The sequence below is a fragment of the Xiphias gladius genome, chromosome 5 (genome assembly GCF_016859285.1).
Source record: "Xiphias gladius isolate SHS-SW01 ecotype Sanya breed wild chromosome 5, ASM1685928v1, whole genome shotgun sequence".
Classification (NCBI taxonomy): Eukaryota; Metazoa; Chordata; class Actinopteri; order Istiophoriformes; family Xiphiidae; genus Xiphias; species Xiphias gladius.
Window position 1 is genome coordinate 1,276,673 of NC_053404.1, and position 21,835 is coordinate 1,298,507.

General features: G+C 43.6%; 1 protein-coding gene across 1 annotated transcript in view; it reads right to left on the reverse strand.

Annotated features, from left to right (window-relative positions):
- The window catches only part of abca4a (ATP-binding cassette, sub-family A (ABC1), member 4a), a 35,719-nt gene that overhangs the window by 7,384 nt on the left and 6,500 nt on the right, over positions 1-21,835 (reverse strand). Inside the window, exons 7-32 of the mRNA XM_040126487.1 lie at positions 19,755-19,844; positions 17,394-17,628; positions 16,844-16,983; positions 14,183-14,299; positions 13,141-13,338; positions 9,045-9,250; positions 8,788-8,964; positions 8,312-8,534; positions 7,023-7,244; positions 6,654-6,858; positions 6,417-6,494; positions 6,044-6,265; positions 5,322-5,499; positions 5,050-5,181; positions 4,693-4,832; positions 4,327-4,464; positions 3,512-3,690; positions 3,269-3,371; positions 2,542-2,747; positions 2,136-2,190; positions 1,891-1,971; positions 1,223-1,398; positions 873-997; positions 598-696; positions 314-503; positions 69-163 (exon numbers count right to left, since the gene is read on the reverse strand). Coding sequence (XP_039982421.1) covers positions 69-163; positions 314-503; positions 598-696; positions 873-997; positions 1,223-1,398; positions 1,891-1,971; positions 2,136-2,190; positions 2,542-2,747; positions 3,269-3,371; positions 3,512-3,690; positions 4,327-4,464; positions 4,693-4,832; positions 5,050-5,181; positions 5,322-5,499; positions 6,044-6,265; positions 6,417-6,494; positions 6,654-6,858; positions 7,023-7,244; positions 8,312-8,534; positions 8,788-8,964; positions 9,045-9,250; positions 13,141-13,338; positions 14,183-14,299; positions 16,844-16,983; positions 17,394-17,628; positions 19,755-19,844 — 4,010 coding nt within the window. The remainder of the gene's footprint in view (positions 1-68; positions 164-313; positions 504-597; positions 697-872; positions 998-1,222; positions 1,399-1,890; positions 1,972-2,135; positions 2,191-2,541; positions 2,748-3,268; positions 3,372-3,511; positions 3,691-4,326; positions 4,465-4,692; positions 4,833-5,049; positions 5,182-5,321; positions 5,500-6,043; positions 6,266-6,416; positions 6,495-6,653; positions 6,859-7,022; positions 7,245-8,311; positions 8,535-8,787; positions 8,965-9,044; positions 9,251-13,140; positions 13,339-14,182; positions 14,300-16,843; positions 16,984-17,393; positions 17,629-19,754; positions 19,845-21,835) is intronic.

Genomic DNA, 21,835 nt, shown 5'->3' on the forward strand with positions numbered 1-21,835 from the left:
TCTCTCAGTTTGCACGCGCTTTTTTTCTTTTTGGGCAGGTAAATAAGCTGGTTCAAGGGATGAAACACCTGGTTCTGATGAGCCTGGGGTAGGTCTTCACCAGGTAGTCTGAGATGTTCCTGCCTGTTAGGTCCATGAGAACATCTCCTGTTGACTGGATCCTCTGATGCACAAAATAACACACAGAGCACATGTTATTTAAGATACTCCCACGAACGCTTGTGCTCCTCTAAGGATTTTAGTTGAATACGTGGAAATGATACGCAACAGTGTGTGCTGAAGGAATCTACACATCAGTGACCCATCCACCGACCTGTGGAGGTGGAAGGCCTCCAGCTCCCTCAGGGCACACGGGCAGCATGGTGAGTTTCCTGGGTGTGCTGCACTGACAGTCTGGAGATGGTCTGAGGGAGTTCCACTCTGGACCAGCCAGCATATCTATCAGAGCAGGGTTAACCAGGGGCATCTCCCACTCTGTGGTGATGTTGTTACATGGGAAATCTCTGCCAGTGTGAGAAAGTGACCCATGCAGTCAAACAAAACTGCATAGAGGACCGTCTGCAACGAAAGAGATTTACAGATGTGGTGGTTACTCACTCCAGTGGTTCATCCACCATGCAGCGAGTCCCAAAGCCAGGCTTGTCCAGCAACACCTTGCCGAAGTATCGCATCTGAGCATCCATAGGACGCTCATTACTGCGGTGGACAAAATGATAAAATACAAGATCAACAAATCAGATAATTCTGTCCAATCATCAAATTCAGCCTTTTTTAGCCCAAATCCATTAAAAGTATTGTACTGATCTTATTAAATTCAGTAAGACTCCTGACCACTAAATGGCATTAGGTGATCTAGTATACTTTCTGGTCACCTGAAGAAGGTGTACTGTCGTCCGTACATCCAGGGACTGAGGGTCAGACTTGGATACTCTCCGAAAGGTGGAACGATGAGCGTGAATGTCAGTGCCAGGAAAACAAAACTGGCTGGCAGCACAATCTACCAGAAACAGAGAGATAACTTCAAATGACTTTAAAACCAGACAAAAAAACAGTCTGACGATGGCCTATGTGGGACAACGTGTCCAGGCTGTTTGCCGTTTCATTTACTGTGTCCGAGAAAACACACCACACTTAAACTTTAAACATCCGGTGAAATGCTGTAGAGATTACAGTTGTTTACTGGATGTGAGGTTCATGGTATAATAAATTCTAGTAAGGCTACCTGGGCGAAGAAATCTTTGTAGGAGCGGGTGGTGTGATGCAGCCTCTTGATCAGCAGAGCAAAGAACTGTTTGATGGTCAGACACAGGCCCCTGACCTGGTAGGATCCCCTGCCTGCACCGCTTTCTAGGACACCGCACGGGTCCTGGCGGTTGCCGTGCGAAGCTCCATCTGTCTCTGGAACACAGAGTTCAAGTTCAGTGGCACAGCCTGACCTGCACAGATGATTTCAGCCAGCAAGCCAAGCATGTTTACTCTTCTGTAGACAGTTGGTAAAAAGTAATAGCCTACGCATCGCCAGCATTGCTCTACGTGCCTACGGGCATGTAGTTCAGCGTCTCTTGCATGTTACTGGTGTGCCGGTGACAGCTCAGGATCAAAATGTATGTTCATAATAAATCATACATTTGGTCGCGTGTCACTTGTCAAAATCCCGAAAACAGAAGCTCTCTGCATGACACTGTTGTCAGGAAAAACACTTTTGCCAAAACATGTTGTCAGGAATCGATAAAATAATCTTTCAAATGTTTGTTTTCAACAAATGAGGCTGGATAGGTTTCATCTTTCAACGCATAAAAGACTGTAAACCATCTCTAAATACAGAAATTCAAAGTGTTTTTCCACAACAGGAGCATTTGACCCGAGGCGTGAGCTGAAAACCACTGTCACCTTCTAGTGGTTCCATGTCAACAGCCACTCTGTTGAATCCACAGAGACTAGCTCGAGAAGTCTGCTGCAATGATCTCTTGTCTGGGGGAGTTAGAGAGTGGGATACAAAGGATGCAACTCACACGATGAGAAGTAGATGGAGAAAACAGGGATAGCAGAGATACAACTACACATTCAGACACACAACAAATCAATCGGAGGAGAAAAAGTGCTGTAAAAAACTCTCTGCTGTCGTTCTTTTTCACCTTGTATACATTTCCTGTCGGTTGCATTCCCATCAGCAGTGGCCTTTAGGAAGATCTACGAAAAAATAACCGGGACCCAAGATTAACGGATGATCTTTATAAACAAAGCTTTATGAAACAGCAGCCTAATAACAGTGAAGGCGAACGCGAGGCAGTGACCGTTTGACAGATTGCCTCAAAAAATACTCATTGCTTCTCTTTTCAACTTGCTCTTTAGCAGTGACAATTAAAAGGGATTATTTGTACTTCAGTAACTAAGAATCTGTCCGTACAGAGGGCAGTCAAATCGTCTCGTTTTTTCACTTGCTGGGACCACAATGTCAATTTGTAAATGTATATTAATGTGTTGATTTTACTATTATTCCTACAACTGCTCCCATTTATTATTACGATTAATTCCACACACCTCCTCCAGCGATGTGTCGGACACGCCAAAGCTGCTGAGGCCGATGTCCACCAGGGTTTCCTCCAGCTCCCTGAAGAGGCTAGCGTAGGCCCTGGGCTGGAAGTTACGGTTCGGCAGCAGATAGGTCAGCTCCTGGCCAATGGCCTCGACCAGACGAGCCTGCGGCACGTGATGATGGACCAGGGCTGTGATGCGTTCCATGTTACCTGGAGGCGAGTGAAAGAAGCTGATTTTGCTGACATTTTTCCAACCTCTCTCACAACTGCTCTGTGCATGTAATGTGATTATCCTTCGCTTTCAGTCTATCCTCTGTTCTGATTTTGCATTTTCATACATTGCTACTTAAATTCAGTCACTTGACAGAAATTCTACTTTCTTTGCTGTATCTTATTACAGTTATTTATTATTTATCATTTATTTATTTTTAACAGTTATTATTACAGCTGCCGTTGGTGCTGCAACACCTCAGTTATTAAAGGATCTTCTCATATCATCTTACTCGCCTTGCAAGTAAGGTTACTCCCGAACCATACGAGGTTATTAAATTCAACTGTAGCATATAGTCTGGCAAAACTCCATGTGTTTGACTTGGAATAGGAATACAGAGGGCACACAGTAGTTGACAGAGTACAGGGAGTTGAAGATGAATAGACTGAAACCATGAACTTGGCATACCACACTGACCCCCCCGAGACTAATACCGTAACAGAACTAATGGTGACCTTACCGTCCATCTGTCCGTCCGCAGCCTGGCGCTCCTCCGTGTTCGCTTTAAACTTTGAGCATTTTGAGCATTCACAGGAGCAATCCTCTGTGCAGTCGCAGCTAGCCTGGAGGGCAAAATGTTACCAGAAACCATAAATCACTCTCCTGCATGCATTTTTGCTTCCCCTCAGTCTCACGAGGACCCAGTTACGTACAAATCACATTGGTGATTTGCACACAAACATTCGCGACTCCCTTCCCTCACCTTGGGAGCGTCGTGTTTCATTCGTCGTACAAGCGTGAGGTAGAAGCCGGCGCCAAAACAGTTCTTGAGGAAGATTGGGGACCCGCAGCAGTAGAGGCGACCCTGTGAGATGATAGCCACCCGGTCACTCAGCAGGTCGGCCTCGTCCATGTGGTGGGTGGACATTATCACAGTACGCCCTGCAAACCGGGGACAGAGTGGGACAGTGGAGACGGGACGAAGACAGAGAAATGAAACAAGGAAAGGTGTTTAATGATTCTGATTTACTTTCTCTCTTAGCTCAATCAAGGTCTAATATTACTGTTGTGCTGTGAGAGAATACGGCAGGAAAAACCTCTCATTTCACTTTCATTTTTTTTCACATAAAGACTGCGGTAAAGCTGGTCTGGATGCGATAGGCCCACGGACATATGACATAATTGTGATAGTTAAACTGGAAGCATCTGTGCTTAGGTTGACGTATTTGTGGCCTGACCAGACAAACCTGTCGGGCTTGTTCATCATGTTAAATGGTTGGTTAATGTGACAAAAACAGATTAAAACAAATCTCGCTTCGGTAAACAGAAACTGAGATGAAAAACAGGGACCAGATAACGTGGTGCTCGTAACACATTTCAAAGCTTATTGTAAGTGCATGATGACTGCAAGTACATCATATAAGTGTCTAAACATTTAGGGACAGGTGTGCAGCAACAGGAAACTGGAAGTTGTCTGGTGATGTGACATAAAACTTTTGTGCGCTGCTCGCAAAACCTCTGCAGCACCATGTCATTGGGACTCTATAGCCTCCTCTAGCCAGCAGGTGTCAGTGTTACCTGCACGGTACTTCAGCAGCAGGTCCCAGATGGAGCGTCTGGAGTAGGGGTCCACCCCTGAAGTGGGCTCATCCAGGATCACCACCTTAGCCCCACCGACAAACGCCAAGGCGACTGACAGCTTCCTCTGCATGCCTCCTGAATAAGAACACCATACAGTACTGACAGTGGACATATTAGTGTGTGTGTGTGAGTGCGTGTGTGTGTGTGTGTGTGTGTGTGTGTGTGTGTGTGTGTGTGTGTGTGTGTGTGTGTGTGTGTGTGTGTGTGTGTGTGTGTGTGTGTGTGTGTGTGTGTGTGTGTGCGTGCAGTTTGCATGACACTGAGTAATAACACATGTGTGCATACACCTGCATCCAGACAGACCTGAGAGGTTCTGGGTCAGTTCATCTCTCTTGTGAGGTAGACCCAGATCCTGAAGCATGTTCTCCACCTCCTCCTCAGCCTCCGCTATTGGACGGCCTTTCAACAGTGAGTAGAACAGGATATGCTCTGCTACAGTCATACTGCCGGACAACAAGAGAACCGGAGGGAAGCGATGACCACGTTACAACTATAAAAGTGTCCATATCATACGCCGCTGGCGTGTTTCACACTCTCTGACGAATACTCTAATGTGGTGTAATGTAAAATACACTGTACAGGCTCCAAAACAACCTAATTCACCTAACTCCGGAGCAGCTCTCATCTATGTTTTGAATAAATGTGAGGGTAGTTACATACTGCTGGAAAAGGATATTGTGCTGAGGGCACATTCCCAGAGACAGGCGGATGGTATCCATGTCTCTGCGGATGTCCTTGCCATAAATGGTCGCTGTGCCCGAGGTGGGAGGGAACATACCGGTCAAAATAGACCTGCGAGAGAGATACAGAAAGACAGATGGGCAGAGAGAAGGCGAGAGACATTTTAGACAATTTGTTCACATGTTCAGCATTCAGCATATTCAGCGTATTGGTGTGTATATGCTTGCATGTGGTGTATCTGTGTGACGTACATGGTGGTGGTCTTCCCGGCCCCATTGTGGCCCAGAAAGGCAGTAATCTGGCTCTCGTAAAAACTGATGCTGAGGCCGTCCACTGCCGGTCTGGAGCTACTGCCGAACACCTTGACCAGGTCCTGGATGCAAACACCCTTCACCAGGTCAGCTGGCTCTGCCTCAAAGAATGGCTGGCCTGCACACAGCGAGGACAACCACATATGCAGTATCTTACTAATTTGTCTGGACCAGGAGTGAATACTGCCTCTGGAGTGTTTAAGTACATTTCAAAAGCGAAAAAAAACACATCACGGCAGACATGCCTTTCAAGTAAACAAAGCAAGGGAACGATTATAATGAAAAAAAAGTGAAAGCAGTATCAACATCTCACATTCTTTTTATTTTTTAAATGACACTAACAATAGTGTCATTTTAATTCCCGAATGTGTATGAAAGAGGCAGGACACAGATGAGGTCTGGGGACTGGAACGCAAAGAGAACAGTTTCCATCATTTATTAACTAAGCAAACTGAGAAGGAACTGAGAGGCTAGCGATGTGTGTGTTCACATATGCCAGCAAATGTAAATACACACAAGGGCACTGAGTTCCCACACATCAAAACTGACCAGCAGAGAGGGACAGTGAGAGCAAGGGTCTTGATAAAAGAGTTCTAATGAAATTTTTTTTTTAAAAACCAAAAAAAGAAAAGAAAAAAAACACGTATAAGCAGCTGTTATACCATCTTTCTCCTTGTTCTCTTCGCCCTCAGCCTGGTTCTCCTTCCCCAGCCTCTCCCGCTGGGCCTGGTGCTCACATGAGGCCGTCTCCTCCAGAGTCTTAGGTTTCTCCTGGTTCTTCTCTGGTTCCTGGTTTTCCTCCTCCACTTTTTTCTGCTGCTCTCCTTGATCCTTGTTTGCAAGGTTATCGAAGCCTTTTTGATGCAACTCAAGTTTGTTGTTGCCTTTGAGAAAAATAACGGAATGCAAAAATGGACTTTGGGCTGAGACTGCTGTTTATGTCACAGACACTTTAAACTCTAGGTCCTCTGTATTTTATACATAAATGAAACACATTAATTTTAGGAAAAACCTTATGGTCAGTGATTCACTTACTTGAAGCTGGAGCCACAGTGTTGACCCAATAACAGGGCAAGAAGGGGAAGTAAAATGGTCGTCCAATTCCATACTGTCCTGTGATGGATCGAAAGAAAGTATTTGACACCTGAGCTACTGTAAATATGTAAATAAACAAAACATCTCGCGTCCCAGAATTGATCAGTAAAAGTAATGCGACTACATATACGAGCGGAAGTTGTAACCGAACCCTTCATTTCTCTCTAATGCACTGACCAGGGAAGACATTGTCCAGGTACCAGGCCAGCACAGCATACAGTGCAGTGTCCAGTCCCATCATGCAGATGGAGGTGAGGAAGGAGAACTCGTCCCCCTCCAGAGGGCTGGTCTGGATGTTGTCCCACTGCAGACCCAAACCCTGCTCCTCGTACCGTGACAGGTACTCTGTCCCAAAGCCAAACGCCACTTGGGACAGCAGACTCTGAGAAGAGCATGAGAGGTTTTCAAGCCTGGTACCGTAGATGGGGCTAGACTTACATTATGTGGCAAATGGTACTTACTTTAATGACTCCATCGATCCTATCTATATATATTTATTAAATCTCATTTGCAATGTCCTTTATTCTCAAGCAATGTGACACCCACCACCAGGATCTTCATGTCTTTTGTGATGCGGTCTTGCCAGGCGAAGAAGAAGATGTGCGGGAGGTAAAGGGTGAAGTAAACAATGCCACAGCAGGCTGCTGCCAGGTTGGCCTGGTTGAAGAAGACGCTGAGGAGGAAGCACTGCATGATGGTCGCCATAGTGAAGGTGAGTAGAAAGAGGAAGAGGATGATTGGATTGCTGTAGTTCAGTACCCTCCCTCCCTGTAGGCCAGAAAGAAACACACAGAGGGGTGTTTTCAGTCGCAATGCGCTGAAGGACTATCTGCACGAGAAGACCAAACAAAACTTGTACTTACATGAATGCTTTTGTAAATCACTGGGCAGAGGGAAGTGAAAGAGAGACATTTGCCCAAAAACTGATTTGATTGCTTCAGAGCAAGTTGCTGTAGATACAGTAGCTAGGCTCGTTATCTCTGATTTTCCCGCTGAAATGTTCCTTACTCTTAATACTAAGAAATTACATCTTGATCTACACTGTATGACAATACAGCACATATGGTTTTTAATATTCGACGGAATGTAATTTGCATCACAATTTGCATCATCTCCCTAAACACTGGAATGTTGAACATAAATTTAAAATAGTTTGAAGTAAAATAACTAAATGAAAATAACAATAATAAATAAGTGACATGAAATACGGATGCATTTATTATTTGGCTGATCTCAGTATAACATATTGCTTTACAGAAGTTAACCACTAGAGGCCAGAACAGTCCATCTTACTATTATGACTGGACTTTTGAGTTTTACAAGGTAGAGGTGTTAATGGTTGACGGGCTCGTTCCTCCAAAGCCAATGATATAATTGCTATGATGTCATGGTATTCACAGTTCTTTCATTAATGATTAATAGTGTAAGTTGAATGAGGTAGCCACTGTCATTAATTATTGCAAGGAAAAAGACATGATAATGATTAACAGTGAAACTGCCAGGTATTTTGACATTTATAGCCAGGCTAGTTAACATGATCGGAGATGCACTGAATTAATCATTGAGAGACATTAGCTTCACAGGTGGATTAAGTGTCTCTGGTCAGACATGGATTGTAGTATAAAATCAAATGGTAAAAATGGCAACTAAATGCCATTATATTGAAAGGCCAAAATGAAGTTCATCAGAAATGTGCTGGAACATAGGGGAGAAAAGTCTACACACACTAGAGGAGCTGGAATACACATACACTGCAGTATCAGTTTTTACACCTGCCTAAACATAATGACCAAGTATGAGACAAAGGAGAAGAATTTTGGTAAATTTTCCCTCACCATGATGATGGCGGTGAGGAGAGCGGTGCTAGTGCCCATCATGATGAAGCTGTCAATAAACCAGGTGGCCCAGATGACGCCGTTAGTGACCCCCATGGCCCTCAGGGTCTCCTTCAGACGGAGTTCCTTCTCTAGAACGATACTCTTGACTATCATGGACACAGAGTAGACCCAGGCCAGTACCATGAAGATGGGGAAACAGCGGTTCAATGTCAGCATGAAGCTGGATGGAGGAGCGGGAGAGGAAATACGATGGAGGAGAAGAACGTAGTGACTGATGCAGGAAACCAGCACTGTGTGATTCAATCTATCAGGTTCACTACCAACAAAATCGTTAACTAAGTGCTGTAATACTAAATCATGACTGTACCTTGTAAATCAAAAGCTAAGAAAAAATCAACATTGAATTTGGTTATAGCTGTTAAATGTGACTGAACTTTGTTTAAAGTTACTAAATGATCATGTTCTCCACTCACAGATCATCCACATAACAAGGGTAGGGCATCTGCTGAAGGTAAACACCCAGAGGCCACTCTCTTCCAGTCTGAGTCTTGATGATGCCATGCTCTATTATGTCCTGAAGGTAAGCAAAGCCGCCCCACACATAGCGGAGGTCATCCATAGGATCAGCTCTGGGGCCAGGGTCCCAATACCTGAGCAACACACATATTTAGTCTCTAGGTTTATCATCATTATACTAAACCCATTATTTCCGCTTGACTTTGGTTCTAACCTGTCTTTGACCTTATTGGTGCGCTCCACTGCATCAATATCCATACGGATCTTGAACTTAACATGAGGAGGGACGTTGGCGGTCCAGGGGTACATATTTACAAAGACGAGGCCTGCCCAGAACTTGCTCTCCTCCAACAGGTCCAAAGCCCGTTGAGTGACAGCATCCTCATCAGGCAGAGCCACAAACTTATCCAGGATCACACACTGGGTGAGAGAGTATGAACAAGACAGAGAGCAACATATGAATGGACCGATCTTAGACCAGGGGTAAACTATGGGAAGTCAGAGGAGGATCGGCAAAACAGCAGTACAACAAGTACAAAGTGGTGTAGTTGAAGTTCACCTTAAAAATGTGGTAGTGTCAGTTTGCCTCTAGGTCACTGGCAGAATCCCTTTGAAACACATTTGATACTCTTTATCCTTGATTTTCATATATATTGTGGGAGGACAGCGGCTTAAGCTGTAAACAGTCCAGCAATCAAAAGCCTTGCGGTTTTCAAAATACTCATGTCAGTATGCTAACAATGCTTACAGTGACATGTTTACCATATGTTCACCATCTTAGTTTAGCTTTTTAGCTAACATTTGTGAATTAGGTAAACACAAAGTAAAGCTGAGGCTGATGGGAATGCCATTAGTTTTGCAGGTAAAGTACTGGTCAAAATAAAATTTCAACCTGATGATGATGCTAGATGAAAAGTTAAATAGATCACCGAGGTTAATACAATTTATCCTGCTGGGGGCATGAGTACCTGAACCAAACCATTCCATCCAGTGGTTGTCGAGATATTTCACTCGAAACAGGTGTGAACCACATACTGGAGCTAGATGAAAAGTCAGGGTATCACCAAAGTTTCAATGTGCCAATCTGTCCTGTAGATGTTGAGATCTTTCACTGGATCAGATTGGCACTTCCATTCCGAGAGCCATGCCGGTAGCGTGATCAGATGTGAAAAAATAAGTGTTTATTTGTCAAAAAATGCCTTCTCTTTTAATCATTTAGTCTTAGTATTTGGCTAGGTCAGTATACTTTTTTTTAAAAAGTGAAAAAGGCCAGAGATGCCAGTGTTGGCTCAAGTCACTATGATCGACATTCTACATGCACATTTGCAGTGACATTTGAGAAGTGGCTGTCTATTCCCTGCAAAGTATGTCTGATATACCCATTCACTGTAGTCTAATGCAAATAGGGAGGCCCTGATCCAGGAGGAAACACTCCAAAATAACAATTTACCCCTGAGATCCCATGCAAAGATACCCACCCACACCCAAAGCACACGCACGCACACACACACACACAATTTGCCCCGGAAACAGAGACGTGCAATCAAAGTACATGCAAATACCGTATGCATTTTGCAGACATAGCATAGTCCAAAGATGCACAATGATTCAAATCTATAAGGCCATCCCTTTATTTACCCAAGCATTCACCAACTAACATGGCAGCCCCACTGCGTGGTGTGATATGCATGCATGCCACCAACACGCAGCCAACCAGCCATCAAGCCCACGGTCATTGTTGTTGCTTTATAAAGGATGGTGGATGGAGTGACAGCTGTATCTAATCGGCCTCAGTCGTTCCAACTCTCCCTGTCACACTCAAGTGCTGTAAGCTTCAACTTGGACAAAAACAAAGAGCACCAACCATCCACCCAGCCATGCCCCCAGGTGCCCCCCATGTCACCCCCCAGGGCGATGGGCCTCTCATCCAGATTAGCCCCCACAGAGAAAGGGGTGATTTTAACTTTGTTTCAAATACACTGGCCAACTTTAAATGTGTAGGGCCTTTGTGAGAGAAGGTATGTGATGTGTTTTTGTTCTTTTTAACCCTCCACTCCATCAGCAGTAAACAAAAGGGACTCGACAGCTAGTTTGCTTCTCCGGCTCTCGCCCACCTGGGTAGATTTCCATGTCTCTGTGCAGGGAGACAAATTGGAGAGCGCAAAGACAGCTTATCTAAACTCTCACATCACGTCAGGAGTAGTATTGAGCACACAGTGGTTAGGCAGCCAGGGTATTGAAATCAACAAGTGACGAGACCTGTGCCTAATTGGATTATATCATGAATAGGCCTGTCCTAGAACTTGACATTCAAGGGGAAGTGAAATGTGGAAAAAGAGTCCACATTCTTACTGTCAGAGTACAGTGGGAGAAAAGAGTAAGAAGTTAGCAAAAATGATCCTGGCACTTTATTTTCATCTGGAAATTTAGATCCCTCTTTGCCTGGTCAATATAATTTTAATGCTGGCACTTTATTAGGAACATCATACTAATACTGGGTAGTTCCTCCCTTTGCTCTCAAAACAGCCTCAGTTCTTTGTGACGCGGATTCCACCAGATGTTGGAAACTTTCCTCTGAGGTTCTGGTCCATGTTGACGTGATTGCATCGCATCATTTCTGCAGATTTGTCAGCTGCACATTCAAGCTGCCAGTCTCCTGTTCTACCACATCCCAAAGGTCTTCTACTGGATCCAGATCTGGTGACTGGGGGGCCCACTGGAGTTGACTGAACTCACTGTCATGTTAATGAAACCAGTTTGAGACGACTTTTACTTTGGGACATGGTGCATAATCCTGCTGGAAGTAGCCGTTAGAAGATGGTAAACTGTGGCCATAAAGGGAAGCACATGGTCAGCATCACTCAGACAAGCTGTGACATTCAAACTATGGTTGATTGATATTAATGGTGAACCAAGTGAACCAAGAAAACATTCCCCACACCGTTACACCACCACCAGCCTGGACTGTTGACACAAAGCAGGTTGGGTCCATGGATTCATGATGTTGATGCCAAATTCTGACCCCACCACCTGCTGCCTCAGCAGAAAATCCAGATCCATCAGACCAGGCTACGTTTTTCCAGCCTTTCACTGTCCAGTGTTGGTGCAGCCTGTGTCCACTGCAGCCTCAGGTTTCTGTTCTTGGCTGACAGGACTGGAACCTGACTTGGTCTTCTGCTGTTGTAGACCGTCCACCTCAAGGTCGGACGTGTTGTTCACCCTGAGATGCTTCTCTGCTCATGTCGTATATCACGACCTTGAACCTCTTGAGTGGAGAAGAATGATTCACAGCATGTCGATGCTCCTTTTGAGTTTTCTTTATTTATAAAAATCAGGTATACATAGTTTGCAGGGAGAGAATCATTGAAGTCAAATTAAAAAGCCTGCAAGGGTCCAGTCGATTCAGATTCTCCAATTCTGATTCTCCAATTCTGATTCTCCAACAATATCAGGGTGTTGTCCCAAATATATAGGCTTATGCAAATTAACCCTTTAATATTCAGGGTATCCCACTCCCAACTTTGGTTCGTTACCAATTATGGTCAGATTCAGTGTTCTCACTCTCCAATTGCTCATCCCACATATATCCCTTTATCTCTGTTCTGACATTAGGCCTTAATGAGGCGAGATGGAGCTTAGGCTACACGCTGACGTAAACCTCCTGTGTGTCCTTGAACCAGGCAACAAAGAATTTGACAGAAGCTGGAAATCGTCAAAGCACTTCCTGTGTCAATTCACACAGAGCTACAGTCTAGAAATTTGGGAAAAACCCTCGTAACCGGTTATGAAATACACAATACTCACCACAGTTGTAAACAGTGGTTACCTGAGTTACCGTAGCGTTTCTGTCAGCTCCAACCAGTCCTATCATTCTCCTCTGACCTCTCTTCATCATGAACTGATGCTCAATGGATGTTTTTGGTTTTTGGCTCCATTCTGAGTAAAAACTCTAGAGACTGTTGTGTGTTTAAATCAGCAGTTTCAGAAATACTCAAACCAGCCCTTCTGGCACTAACAAATTATTTCGCAGTCAGAGTCACAGAGATCACATTTTTTCAACCGTTTGATGTGAACATTAACTGAAGCTCCTGACCTGTATCTGCAGGATTTTATTTGCTGCACTGCTGCCATATGATTGGCTGATTGGGTAATTGCATGAATAAGCAGGTGTAGAGATGTTCCTAATAAAGTGCTTGGTGACTGTATTTCCAGTCCAGCCATAGGTATTTGAGAGGCACAAAAATTTTGCCAACAAGTCCATTCTATTCTGCACAAACAAAACCTACATTTTTTTAGTAATGCCCACTCACATCCCCATATCGGTTCAGCATCCGAATGACCCGGTCAGTGAGGTTAAAGATGTTTCGCCAGTCAAAATCAGGCATGTCATCTGGACGGCCCTCTGGTGGGCCGTTGTACAGGAAGTTGAGGATGTGTTTGGAAGAGAACGGCGCCTCCTCTAGACTCCTGTCAATGAAATCCATCACCGACGGATTACAGATGGTGTCCTGAAACAAAAGGAAGTAGGGGAAAAATCTTTATTTACCCTGTTTTTTTCCATTAAGAGCAAGAGGCTTTAATACAAGGAAGATGTTGCTGAGAAAACTGGTAGGAACAAAATAACACGTGATAACAAGTAATCTAAGTAGAAAAAAGACAGAGAAAGCAATAGTGTAGAATTTGGCAAAAACATTAACTTCATGAAAGCAATGACATTGTTATTAGATTTGTTTGGTGAAGATCAACCCTCCTCATCATGTTACATTCCCCATCTATTTGTCTCCTGGCATGTTTTTTCCATCAGTTAGAGGGAAGCAAACACGGACATAAATAGAATAGACATAGAGTGGAAAAAATTAGTATAATAAGAGGGAAAGACGCACAGTGTTGCGAAGGGGAGGGATAAATGGAAAACGGGAAGATAATGTTCTATATTCAAGCAAGAAACTTCATGAACTCCTTTGACCTCAGCAGAAATTATGAATGAGTAAAAGACCAGGATAGAAAAACAACGCAGTCATTAATCATCTCATTCAAAGAGACTGTTGTTTATCATTGGATGTCAGCTGAATGGCAACACAAAGGTAGACCCTGATCATATCTGCTGTATTGGGAACAGTAGGGCTGATATGTACATGTAATTTTAAACCCCAGCTGAAGTTTGTTGTTAGGTTAAGTGATTGAAATGCTGCGATCATGCTCGCAATCTTGTATTTTGTTCACTGACTCTCCAAAGGAGTGTCTATGATGAACATGTGATTTGATAAACTTACTTTATCCCTGTCCTCATTATTTATGGTGTTCTGTACTGTTTAAACCAAATTATTCAGTAACACTATAGTGTTGTCCTACCCGGATCATCTTGACTTGGACTCCATCTTGGAAAAAGGCCCAGATCTGAGGAGCCACTTCCTCCCAGGCCTTCCCCATCGTCCTCAGCCTCTCCAGCTCCTCAAATGTAGTGTTAGCCTGCAGGAGATGGAGATGTGTGTGTGTGTGTGTGTGTGTGTGTGTGTGTGTGTGTGTGTGTGTGTGTGTGTGTGTGTGTGTGTTTGTGGATGGTTGGTGTTTCAAGGTTGAAAGGACAGGAAATTATTATCACAAATGCCCATATCTGGGTGCACAACAGTTAGAAACACAGTGACACATGGAAATACACACATTTTGCTCACATAGAAGAAATTAACCTGTTGCGGTAAATGTCAAATCCACACATGTATACACGTGCACATGTGTACACAACACTCGCTAACTCAAATACACACTGTCACAGTTCTCCTAATCTCCTGCTACATACCATTCCCACATTTAACTCTCTGTGAAAACAGGCTTTTGAAAAGACAACACACACATTCTCACACAAAGAATTCCCGCGGGCCTGGTCAGATAACCAGCAACTGTGCAACAAATGCACTCTGTGCCAAATCGTCAAATATTTACTGCACGCTTATCGTTAAAACCCTGGATGTGTGTGAGTACAGTGCTTTGTGTGGCAAATACCAAACACTGGCTATTTCAGTACTCAGTCATGTGCAGTGGGGGATGAAAGCGCTCAAGAGTACACCCAATTAAACGCCTCTTGTGTGTGTCTGATTTTGGGTGACAATGGGGACAATGGAGCCGGGGTGACAATGGAGGCCGTTGGTGACAACCGGCCGAATTCATTCAGGCTGCCCAGTGAATCTCAGTCAGGTTCCCACAAGTGACTACTTCCTCATTCCCCAGGGCAGTTTAAAAAGGCAGGGAAAACTGGGAGGGGTGTTGGGGCTCCTTGAGGTGATTTCTTCGAGGCGGCAGTCGAAAGATCTGCTAGCTAGCCAAGACGTAGGGTGTTCTTTGTATATGCATATGTACACAACAGTAAATGTAATGTTACAACAAAGAGAGCACTCAGTCCCGCAATTATCTACTAAACTCAATTAAAAAACTCGTAGTGCCCTGGCGCACACTACTCATGCATCTGTAGCCACTATGTAAGGAGGAGGTGGCAAACACATCAAGTGGTTGCTGACTGGATAAATACATACGTTATGCTGTCCTTGCAAAACCTATGTTTAACAGGCAGTGAGTACAGTCATCAAAACACTGATGTCAAGGATACTCTCTAGATGAACACAATTCATAGATAAATAATCTGTGATTCAACCTGTTCATGAACGCCAATGACCGGTTCCAACTTCCCAGGTAATTCCTCTGTTGCACAGTTTACGTAAGAGGACTATCATATGGCTATATCTGTTAAAGTGTGGGATGACAGCACGAGGAAGGATTTGAAGACGCTCGCTTTAAATCTAGTCTTTTACTATGCAGTGTGTTGGGCGTGTACCGTTTTGAGCACAAAATTGCCACAAAATGTACTCTACTTTCGATTCAGAAAATGTTCAATGTGTCAAACTCAACCGTGCTTGATGAATATCAAGCTTGATGATCGTGTGCAAACCTCCTGTCTGTCCTGTGGCAACTTCCTTGTCCCTCCCAGTGTTTGTAAAGAGTAAGAAAATACAGCAGGGAGCAGTGACGGCAGGATGCAGATAAGCTACATCGTCAACATGACACCAGAGCACTCGCATAAAGCATGACAACATATGTTTAAAGGCACGATGCTTCACCACACTGATGCATGACAGAGTTAAGAGGAAGAAGACAAAGAGCCTGTGGAGGCCATATTTCTGGTCTTTTAAAGTAATGGATTAACCCCTTGGTCATTGCTTAGTGCAATTAAGATCCAATCTGAGGGAACAAAACAAAGAGGGCATTAAAGGTCGGGAAAGAGGAAACACAAGTGTGTGTGTCCTTTTTGTGTGTGATCACACGTCTTTAAGGACAGACTCTTGCTGCTTACATAACACTGAAAGAGCCATGGCGCCACTAGACTGTGTGGTAGTCACCACAGCCGATCAGCTTGTGCCCTTCCATTGCAACCAAGCCATCCATGACTGCTGCCCCCCTGGAGGGCTTTGACCAACAAGTATCTACATCTAGATACAAAGGGCTAGACATTACATGAGGAAGGCCGAGCCTCTTTTGAGGGGAAAATGTATTGTTCGCTGCAGTAGGCTTGCCCGCTCTAAGGCAAAAACCAAAGATCTGGATGTTATGGAAGAATGGGAAACATCTGAAGGTGGTAATATGGGAAATCATCATTTATTTTTATGAAGTTTTCGTTACCTCTCCCTCTTTTAGTTTCTGTGGGTGTGGAAAAGCAAAAAGTAAAGCGCACGCGATCTTGTACCAAACAGACAGTTTACTTAGAGAGCTCTACCAGGCCTGGGCTGTTGACAAGTTCTCCCACCTATCGGCTACATGCCATCATTGTGTTGTGTCAATCAACAATAGAGTAATAATGACATATTTGTCAGCTTTTCAGTGTATGTGGCAGAATCCCAGCAAAATGACTCAACCTGTTTTGCTCTGCAGAACATGGTATTAACAAGGCTGAGAGTTTGACTTGCGCTATTTCAAATGTATTAAACCGTGGTACTATAGCAAGTTTCCACCACGTGTGCTGCTCACATTTCGTATGATCTGTCTGACAGCCGGTGAGTCAGGGGCGTAGAGGATCTGTCCCATCAGCATGGGCTTGACGGAGTTCCACACAATCCTGGTGGCAGGGTTGGACTCCAGTTCTCTCATCAGATCATTGCAGAAAAGAGCTGGAGAGAAAGACAAGAATTTGGCAATCAATTATAGGAAAACAGTGGCGTATCATAGATAAATTAAAAAATAGTTGCCGTGTTTATCCAAAAACGCTACGTATCAAATTAGGTCAAGACTGGATGAAATGTGTAGGAGGAAAAGAGAACAAACTGTTTTGTAAAAAATATAACCAAGAACACATTTCAGGAGTTATGAACCAGAATGTACGACCAAACTTCACTGTTTCTTGTTGTTGTTGTTGTTTTAACCAAGATTTCATTCAAAACTGTTATGTAAGTTCTGGATATACCCGGTGGGTTTGTCATACGAAACCAGGAGATCCTCTGATATCTATCCGTAGTTAGAGTAGGGATGCTCCAGAAAAGCCTACTCTAATATCTGTCGTACTAGTATATGGTCTACTCACTGGTGCTGTTGTCATATGTGTAGTGGCCCTGAGCCCTGCTGCTGCTGATACCCAAGAAGGCTTTGTAGTTATTGTCCTCGTACCAGTTAAAGGAGGTGACTCGGGAGAAAGCCCCCTCGGTGTAGCCACATACCAGGCGGGAGGCAGCGGCCATCACCTGCCTGAAGGACAGACTGTTCTGGAAGAGAGGAGCCATGAGCTGGAGGAGCTCCCTAGAGCTGTTCCTCTGGAACAACTGTGGAGAGATAACGCAGGGAAAACAGGGCGTCAGTATGAACAGAGAAGATGGGAACCTTTACATGCAACATAACATTGCTCTTATGTTAGATACATGTTCAGTGCAAGTATATAAATGAGAGGGCCATAAGAGTGTTTTTGGGTGTCCAGGGTTTTGTGAGTGAGAGTCCTTTACTTTTTGTCTTATACACTGTTAGGTTACTAGTAGATAGAGGACTTCTGAGGCTTGGATATGCGTAAAAAACTCCCAGTTGTTACTTCAGAACAAACAATATGAGACTGCTTTTAAAAATATCTGGTTCATTGTTAAAAAGTCAGAAGTAGAAGATTACATGTACAGTATCCAAACCCTAGTAAACTACATCTCCCAGGGAGCCTCGTGATGAATTGCAAACATACAAATTTGGTTGCCTGTGCCTCTTCTGACCGTTAGAGTTTTGTGGAACTCTGCACATAAATTCAGTGGTTTAAATCGTTCACTTTCAGATTCGGGATTGATTTTGACGTAGATCATCAGCTGTGGAACAATGTTGTGCTCACGACCTCAACAGTGCATGGCGATTCATGGATTGCTCATGGATACTGTGACATCTACTACATCAAACTGTTAGACAATGTGTGTCTCAGAATGTGAACTATTTATAACTGCAGGCCACAGCGTAACCCTATTATGTGTACATTATCAAGGTGACTCCAATATTTGTATGTTGAGGAATATTAATGGTGTTGCTATAATAAAACTTAATGTGAATTTACAGGGGGAAAAACACCCCCAGAACCAGTGGCCCCAGCTACTTCACTGCTCTAAAAGACCAAAGACCTTGACAGATCTTAGATGAATCACATGAGATACCACATGAAATGTAAACAAATGAGAAAAAAAATGGGGTGGTACAAAGAAAAATGTGAATTTACGAGATATGTTAAGTCATTGTACCCAGATAACCTCTGCAGGGGACCATATGACAACCGTACAGTGTCATCATATCAAATTTTGTCAATTTACACATGTAAACGACGTGTAGCTACAGGACAGACAGTATCTGCATCACTACCTGATCACCAGACAAAGGTACTTTATGTACAGGAATTCTGAAATATGCAAGGATGTGCTCATCCTGATGCTGTGCCTCCTTTTGGAAAATAAAGTCGCCCCATGCCTAAAGCCTTTTCGTGAATTTTCACAGGTGACCGTCTGCCTATCTATCACTGCTGTGCGGGGGAAACAATGCATCTCCAAATTGGGGGATTTTGAATTTTTACAGTAAACTTATAGGGTTAGCTGTTGGGTTATAGGGTTGAGAAAATTCTTAAGCCAAATAAACCACGTAAAACTTATTTGAAAAATGCATAGTCACAAAGCTGAAAGCCGGCCCTTTTCTAGATACATGGTTTTGATAGGACAGCAACACTATGCTACCTTAAAAATACAAATGTGCTCAAATAGCAACAATTCAGATTTTTTTGGCCTCGTAATCTTCCAAAGGGCACATGGAATTTTTATAGTGTATAAAGGCGGGGAACAACCGAGTGGATTCACGTCGTCTGTCTCCACAATAGCATCGAGACAGAGACAAGTGTCTCGCCAACAGGATGTCGGACTGTCAGCTACACTAAATGTCCCATGGAAACATCCACAACAAACAAAACAGTATTTCCACATGCCCATGTACACTGAATGTGCGAAACACAGGTACACCAAGAACGGCACAAATACACAATCTGCCTCTAAACCGTGACACGGTTCACAGAAGTGAGAAAGGGCTTTTCACTGATGCGGGTGGTTCATAGCCTTGATGTCAGTAAGAGAAAGAAACACATCATTCAGTCACCACTGGCGTTCTGTTTTTCATTCACCTCAATGTCTGGAGGTTTAACCTGTTCCCGCTGCCTCAGTGTTGTTTCCATTGCGATGGTCCCATCATGATGATATACCTGTTTTTGAGGCTAAATAGGCCTGTTCTGGATTTAGCCTTCCTCCTACGCACTGAATGATATCCCCCTACTGTCTGTGTTTGCGTAAAAACTCAGGCAAGAGGAAGCAACTGTTTCCTGATGGCCAAAAATAGCAGTTAGTGAACTTTTGAATGGAGCCGGACTGGGGCAACATGGGCTGTGCCTTACCTCTCGCAGTTTGTCTGAGGCGGCAGAGACAACCCGTACCCAGGAGTGAATGTCAATGCCTTGAGAATGATTGTCCAGAACAAGAGGGAGCTAGGGAGAAACACAAATACATCTTTTTAATGTCAATGCTGTAGTCATTTTCCTGAGCACCACACTTCTCATGAACCCAGTGTCTCCTCCTTCTCCGTCCCTGGCGTCCCTCTGTTTGTGTCAGAGAGCAAGAAGGATAAGAGCCGATACCGGCCCTTCATAGCACCCAGTAAGCGGCCCCACCAGGTAACATGATCACATGATCAATAGTGTACTCAAAATGAGGTTCTCTCTGGTTTTTTGGGGCTCACAAAGTACAAGACGTTCCTGTTTTGTGCCTTGAAGCAGCACCTACGTGAAACGGATTTCTAGCCCATTCCCACCTGTCCCCCTACGGTACGAATGCAGTGCAGAGACCTGATCGTCTTGTTTCCTTCGTGTCAAATGTTGATTGACCATTTCAGGATCAATGTCAAAACAATTTTTTATTATAAACAGCACTCTGAATGAAAAGATCGAATTAGCACGGTGAGAAAATATGTATTGACATAAATATGTTTTACTGGACTAAAGAGAAACACCTGAAAATATGTTTCCCTTATATCTGCTGAGCACTGGCTTCTCTTCCAGCCAGCTCACAACACAATAGGCTAAAGGTTCAGGAAGCAACACGTGGCCAAGACGCAGCACTGCCAGAGGAGACATCCTTCCTCTTTGACACACATCGGGATCTTCCTATCCCGATGTGTGTGTGTGTGACAGCAAGAGGGAGAGTGTGTGTGATCTGACTAAAATTCAAGCATTTTCCTGCCACAGCAAAGAAAGACAGACGACTAAATACACTTGACCCACTCCCGTGTGACTGTGCCCGGATGAAGACGAGGAAGAGGGCAGCCATTGTTGCCGTCTGTCCCACTGTGGCCCACGTTTACTCTCAGTGCCCTGTAATTACTAAAGAGAGGAGTGTCTCCTCACTAAGCTAATTACGGAAAGAGGCTAAGTCTGTCTGTTCAGCTAATGCTTACGGCTGTTTCACAAGTTCTCGCTGCGTGTCGGCAGAGTCGGTTAATTTGGTCATTTGCACATGAATAGGGCCCTGCTCCAGTGTAACAAGGTCAAGCAATTTTCTCAACTAAGTGACGTTAGCTCATTCTTTTTCGGAGGTCGTTTTGCAATGTTTGCAGTTTCAAATGTCCTCTCAAGTTTGTTTGCTGTATCTAAGAAGTATTAAAAAACTAATTTAGTCTTAAATGTAATCTAAAATTGTACAAAAATTATTTTTCTAATCAAAAACCAGGAGATATTAAGACGTGTTTTTCAACTCTAGTTTCTAAAAATTGGTTACTAGCATTTTTTAAATTTGTAGTAACAGATCATGGTTGCGTATTATTCTAATCATATTTTTACAACCACTTTACATATTATCTTTTCTCCACAACATGGTGATATTTATACTTAGAATATTCCCGCATTTTTGGAAAATTAAAATACTGACATCTGAAATGTATCTTTCATGGTTATCTGCAATACACACATTTGTGTTTCTCAGAATGCAGAGTTCTTTAACGGAGAATGATGAAGCCTTATCAGCAGTTCAGTAGTAGTTTAAGACTTTATTTACTTTAGGCACAAAGGCAACTAGCATTTCCCTGGGAAATATTTGTTCCACCCTATGAGTCATAGCCCATATAAAAATGCAAACAGATGTTTATCGGATGCGTCGCCTGTCTTTAAACATGCTGTATGTCGGACAATGGGCCTGTGTCAGCTTGCTGTTTTCATGCAGATGTGACCTGAGCGCATACTCCTGATGTGAAGTCAGACATAAGGTGCGCCCGGAGATAATAATCTGAGTGTATCAAATAAGAGGGGCATTTTTCTGATTGGGTGGCTCCAGGACTTTCACCTGGAGCCACCCAATCAGTGTAACTCTTGAAAATAATATCTAAAATATATAATATTTAAATATTTTGTAAAGTCAGAGTAGAATAAACACAGCTGTTAAAATGTAGCCAATGAAAACATTATGTTGTCTTTAAAGACTTTGGATG